This window comes from Calliopsis andreniformis, unplaced genomic scaffold (genome assembly GCF_051401765.1).
Source record: "Calliopsis andreniformis isolate RMS-2024a unplaced genomic scaffold, iyCalAndr_principal scaffold0001, whole genome shotgun sequence".
NCBI lineage: Eukaryota > Metazoa > Arthropoda > Insecta > Hymenoptera > Andrenidae > Calliopsis > Calliopsis andreniformis.
Window position 1 is genome coordinate 39,992,089 of NW_027480422.1, and position 6,269 is coordinate 39,998,357.

General features: G+C 35.6%; 1 protein-coding gene across 1 annotated transcript; it reads right to left on the minus strand.

Moving 5' to 3' along the window:
• Positions 1–1,718: 1,718 nt before the first annotated feature.
• Positions 1,719–2,821, minus strand: LOC143186466 (odorant receptor 13a-like). Its single transcript, XM_076390142.1, has 7 exons — positions 2,739–2,821; positions 2,656–2,688; positions 2,460–2,609; positions 2,303–2,393; positions 2,074–2,216; positions 1,853–1,985; positions 1,719–1,769 (listed from the first exon to the last, which is right to left on the minus strand). Exons 1-7 carry the CDS (start codon positions 2,819–2,821, stop codon positions 1,719–1,721), a joined length of 684 nt encoding a protein of 227 aa, XP_076246257.1.
• Positions 2,822–6,269: the final 3,448 nt, after the last annotated feature.

A 6,269-nucleotide genomic window follows, 5' to 3' on the forward strand; every position in this document is an offset into this window, starting at 1 on the left:
ATAAATGTGTTCTATATAATTAAACCCCTTACTTGACAAGTGAATTAAGTCCTGTTCCTTAATATTGTGTAAAACTGGACTTTCGTGTAATATCGTACAAAAACTTAAATACAAAATGTAACTTCATTATAAGAAGATAAAACGAAAGAATAGTAATTGTGTCATTATAACGTCAAATAAAATTCATATTTTTTGGAATAGTATATAAATGTAATAACTAATGTAACGAATAATAAAGTGCCATTATTGCACTGAATTGTGATACCACTTCTCTCTGGGAAAGTGAATTACGCCATATGACCATTATTGTATTAATAACCATAAGTTACACAAATGTCATTCTTAATAGACTCCAAGTTTACTGGATACTATATATTAGAGAAACTTATTCGTTGCTGGATTCTTTACCGCTTTCTTCTGTTGTACTGCTCCTTAATGCTTGAAAAAATGCGTGAGGAATCGGAGGAATCAATTTTAGCAAATCTAATATGTCCTTCTTTTTGGCCGCAGAGGAAGGACGCACAGACGGATATAAATTTTCCGGTAGTATATTTTTCAGCTGCATTGTCCTGCCACACCGAGCACGCTGAACACTTAATATCGCAAACTCAGCATCCGGAGGAATGTTAGTTTTATAAAAAATATCAAACTAATTTCCACGTTTATGATGTAGCCACTGAATGGTGAGCTAATTTACAGTTTGTACTAATATATTTTTCTTACGCTTTGTTATTGACTGTTCTGACTGTTTACTTGAAAAAAATTCGTTTCTTCCATTTATAAATCACAAATTTGTTGAAATGTCGAGCAGCTTTCATGCAGCGACACAAATCTTCAGGGACATAGATAGATTAATGGCGGCCTGCAGATTCTACACATCCAAAATCTGAATCATTTGGTAAAAACGAATTTCTTGATATTAAAAACTTCTGTTCTATAACCTTCGCTGCGATATCATCACTTTCAACTAATTTTAAGAGAGACAAAGCTATTTTTATATTACGATTTTGTCCAGTATAAGAGTCTCTATAAATAGTTATCTTTTCCTTATCACCAGCAACAAATGTAATATGTTTAAGTAAAAATGATGCTATTCTTTCCGATTCCCTGGATGCTAATGTTTCATCCTAAACATAAACGCATTCTTTATTTTCACTTAGGTTATGAATACCGAGACTACAACAACACATATTTCTCTTATAATACGCATCAGAAACTGTTAGTATTGGAAATGGTAATGCTTTTTGTAAATCGAAACTATATACATAAATATTATTTGAACGCTTTGCATTTTTTTCATTCTCTTTCATAAAATTGCATGCTACTTCAGCTTTTCGTAAATGTAAGCTGAGCTTGTTAATTAAGCGGCTCTGTTGTGTTACTCTAACGGGATTGGGTCCCATTCGTTTTTCCAACAGGACAAATTACAAAAACTTCTGAGATTAAGAAAAACGAATAATACAAATAATTCCACAGATTTTAAAAATGTTTCGCATAGAACTTTACACAAGATGTTAATCAATGAAAACTAAATAGAAAATAAGAACAGAACACAACTTCTGCTCTACAGTTACCATAGTCATTTCTGTCTATGTTCGTTTATTACATGGTAGATACAAAGTATTTATAAGTTATTTAAATAAAGCATCATAACGTATTACTAACATTTCTCAATTATTCATATGAAGAAGAATATTTTGTATGATATGTATTATTAATTAAAGCGTCGACGATAAGACAGTGAAATAGGATACCGCAGCTTGTGTGACCTGAAAGAAAATCCAAATCTCGCTTTGGCCCTCGATTCACAAATAAACAAAACAACAGTGAAAAACATGAAAGATTTGTATACCGAGAGGAAAGATTCCATATTCAGTAGCGCGACTTTTAATGCTGTCATTTTGACTGGTGTTAAAGTGTTCATAACCATGATTTGATATACAACTCGAGATTTCTTATAACTCTCATACCACAAACATTCTAGCCTAGTTACGGAACCAAAACAAGTATCTATTATTTGACGTACATACATCGTATAACAAAACAGCCGTATAACGTCTATTGGATTCTTACGCGTCATAATACACCTGTGTGCTAGAATCAGCCAGTTTTTGCCCGGGGAGGTAAAGAAAGAAGAGGTGAATGTGATCTCCCATCATCCAAGTTATCAGTCTTGCTACATCGGTGAACTTTCCGTCAGCCAGTTTGAATAAAGTCTAATAAGAACACAACATTAGAAAGGAAACCGAATTCCTATCTTGTTTTTCTTAAAGATCGATCATGTACCGTAATTGACGCTTACTTGCACTCCAGTAATACTCAATAGTAGAATGTTTATAAATATTTGGACGAACAAAGCTACTGAGAAAGTCGATTGGACGATTTGCGTATATCTAAATCGAAATATAAAGTATCCATTAGTAAAAGGTATTGTGAAATGTAATAGTGAGTCTACTTACTCCAAAGCTCTTTTGTGTTCCTTGATACATAAGATAAGCCTCTGATATTTCCATTCTTGTTCATCCATTAGTAATTTCTCATGCTTGTTCGTGCTAAACTCTTTCCTCAGAGAAATTTCGTTCAAAATATGCACTGTTTTCAGGCGATATCTAAAAAAAGGTATGTGTGGGTTATTATTGCATTATATACATATACATTGCAACAGTTGCGGCTTTATATAGTTCTTTGCTGATAATTCAAACGAAAAACTCAATTGAACAGAAATACGGATACTTTACCCGACAACTGCGAACATGGCACACGCATGTTGCGTGAAACAGATGTACATTGAGTCAAGTGACATCAAGATGAGGGGGATCATCATAGACGCAAAATAACAGTGTACAGTTCCAATGTAAAAATGGTCATATGCATTCGTAAAAATATAATTCCCAGGATACATGTAATATCTTTCTGTTCCGTTCTTATCAATTATACACCTTGCAATTAGGTAAGTTGGAAGTATTAAGTAAATTACCACTAGTACACTAAGGGCGCCTGAAACAAGACATGTATTATTAAAATATTATGTTTGTTACAGAGACCATCTTCTTAATAGTTACAAAAAAATATTCACGATTTCTTCTAATTCGTCAACATACGATTTAAATTAGGCATGTTATGAAATCTGCGCAAATTTAAATAAAGCTTCGGCGGCGCGGCGGCGACAGTGGTACTCAATGACGGCGGCGCGCGCCGGTGGACGCCTCGCCTATCGCCTGCCGTTCCGCGGACCCTATACGCATTGACGTCATTGAGTACCACTGCCGCCGGCGCGCATTTCGCCAAACTATTTTATTTCTATATTGAAAACAAAAATAATTTTGAACATTCGCTTGATGCTTTCCTTAGTAGAAAGGTTTGCTCTATCGCGTGGTATAGTCAAATTTTCTCCTAGACCCTTACTTTTTGAAATAAAGTGAAAAATATCAGCAAAAATGGGTGCGTTTTAGGTGTCCTTTTCACTTTAATTGTTATTTAAACCTATTTCGATGTTTATAATCTAATAACTATTTATATTATTTTATTCGGGAGAGTCCACAGAATCACTTCGTGCAAAGAGCAACTAAATAACTACTACGGCAAAAGCACAGAAAAATCCGAAAGTTGAAAATTTGTCATTTTTTTCAAAATTGATTTTTTCAAAAACTGTACGTTCTGGAAAAAACGGTTTGCAGATTCGTAACCAGCACGTCGAAATCTATAAGAAATGTTTATTCACGCTTACAAAATCAGACCCGTGTTGAACAGTGTTATCGGACGTAAGTTCGAAAAAATAGCCCCGTAGACATTACGAACAGCGAGAACAGATGCCGACCTAGCAATCTAGAGAAAGAACGAAAAAACTATTACGGGATGGGTAGAAAATCGTAACACCACCGGGACAGGGTATAATGCTAAGTAAAAAAATAAGGAAAAAGTTTGGTATTCAAGTTTTACATCCGCGGTTTTGTTTTCGAGAAAATCGATTTTGAAATTCATTACTTTCATTTTAGTTCATTACTTTACAAGTACTGTTGGAAATGTCTTCATCATTGCTGCATACATAACTGTGCTCGATGAATTAAAGATAACTGAACGAATTGTTACGTATTATCATTTTTTAGTTTTTCAAACACTTGAAGAATTTTTTTTTCCTGTATAATGTTCCGAGTATTTTATTTGTACACTTCTTGTTTGACATATCCCCATACATAAAAGTCCATGGACATGAGGTCCGAAGAGCTTAGAGGTTCTGGGATCTTACCGCCACGACCTATAAAGTACGAACGCTTTTCATTTAAGAAATTTAAAACTGATCTTGTGAAATATGGCGCGGTACTCCCCTGTTGAAAAATAATTCTAGTTCTGATATCTAGAGGTACTTCTTCTAACGGCGAAGACAACATTTCGCGTAAAAACTCTAAATCAAATTATCTGAATATTTCCCAAGGTATCCTATCATTATTAATGTTTATAAACAATAGCCCGAACAGAGACAGCCAATAATGCCCCAAAAAGGCATCTAAAATGTTAAAACACTAAGTAGTTGACGTACAAACTCTGATACCGCGCCCAAAAGAAGGTCTCAAGAAACGTTCAACCTACAAAAAATATACCCAAAAACGTGAGTCGAATCAACTTGAAGAAAATACTAAAATTAAAGTAATTGTTGTTATGTTTATATGGACTACGCTAAAGCTCACTAGCTAGGATACCACTAAAAAGAACGAGTCTATTCGCCTTGAAAAATGTACTGAAATTAAAGATAATTAATTTCTTTATACAGGGTGCTCCAAAACTCCCGAAATACAAAGTAGGAACAAGCAGCACGCCTCATTGTCGACCGAGTGCATTCCTTCGTTACTAAAATGTCAAGGCATCAAAATAGTTTTCAAGTGAAAAGTGCTCACAGTATTAGATACATGTGTACTAACTTATCACGCGGCAGCGGCTATGTCTGTTTATTCAGATAGTAACAGTAGTAGCAGCAATGGGCAATAGAGTTCACTTTGACAAAAGAATGATACCAGATTAAAAGAGTAACGTATATTGTACATTTTTTCAAGCTTGGATGTGTTAACACAGAAGTCCTCTGTTGTGCAATTTCGCGTCTGAGGCGTGGTTTGTTAGTTCAAAGTGTCTAAAAATCTGATGGGAAGCATCCGAAATGAAGCAATGCGGAGTGAAGGGAAGGGGAGGGAAGAGGTCACTCACCGTCGATCACGTGATCGGAAATTTTACGACATTCGACAAGGCGACAGGATCCAAAATTCAATTAAGATTGATGAATTTCATTGAATAACAATCTTGTCTATTTGGTGCAATCTATAGGCCAACTCAAAATACTCACTATACAATAGAAAAGATTAATATGTCTACCTTCATGTAAATTGTCCGTTCACTTCACACATCCACACATCACAATTCTCTCGTTCGTGAATACCGACGTTATTCAACTCTACCGTCGTATGGTGTTTCAATATGGACCCCTTAAGTTTACCCTGTGTTGTTCAGAAACACCCTATATACGTGTATATGTAGGTTTTACGGAGAATTAAAATAACGCGTCTGATGTTACGGCCAGCCGCTGCGTTCAACGCACACGGCTACGCGCAACACATGATAAGCAAATGCAGTGGATCACATACACACGGAAACGTTGCGTTGTATGTGTTTAGACGCTGTGTATAAGAAGTGGAAATTCCTGGATAAACCACAAAGGCAAAAGTAGAAACGTGTTCAAGTATATGCATATGTTAAATGTACATATTATCTATTAACTCCTCAAGATATAGGATGTGACAGAGCGTGTGCTTCAGTTAAAAAGAGGATGATTGGTTGAAACTGAAAGTAACGAATATAATCTTTGTATAAGAGTCTAAGAGTCTCGTTCTAATTGTAATTTGGAAAGTGAAAATATTTGGACAATCCAAAACGCCGCGCATGGTTCGTGCCGCTTGCCCGCCACTTGGCTAACGTTTGAGTTTCAAGAGCGAAAAAATAAACTTCACCTTACATTTGCCTTCTCGTTTGACTTTTTGAAGATATCCGAAGAGGTTCCAAATGCCAAGCTCACGTACATGCAGCTGGTTCGGTAGTGTGTGTAATCGTCGCCAATTTGGATATCACAGATATCCTGATTAAAAAGGCTGCCGATGTGGAATCGGAATCTGTGATCAGATATTTGAGGCTTTCACAGACCGGCATTATACAATTCTCATTGTTGAAGCTTTTGAGTGTAAGCCGTGTCCTGTAGGAATAGATTTCCCAACGTTTCACTAGCATTG

Bases quoted from the DNA above. Each gene is read 5' to 3' on its own strand.
- LOC143186466 (XM_076390142.1), bottom strand. From the start codon at position 2,821: ATGATCCCCCTCATCTTGATGTCACTTGACTCAATGTACATCTGTTTC. The intron at 2,610-2,655 runs GTATATGTATAT...ACCTTTTTTTAG, and splicing joins AAAGCCGCAACTGTTGCAAT to ATATCGCCTGAAAACAGTGC. The intron at 1,770-1,852 runs GTATACAAATCT...ATTTTCTTTCAG, and splicing joins ATATGGAATCTTTCCTCTCG to GTCACACAAGCTGCGGTATC.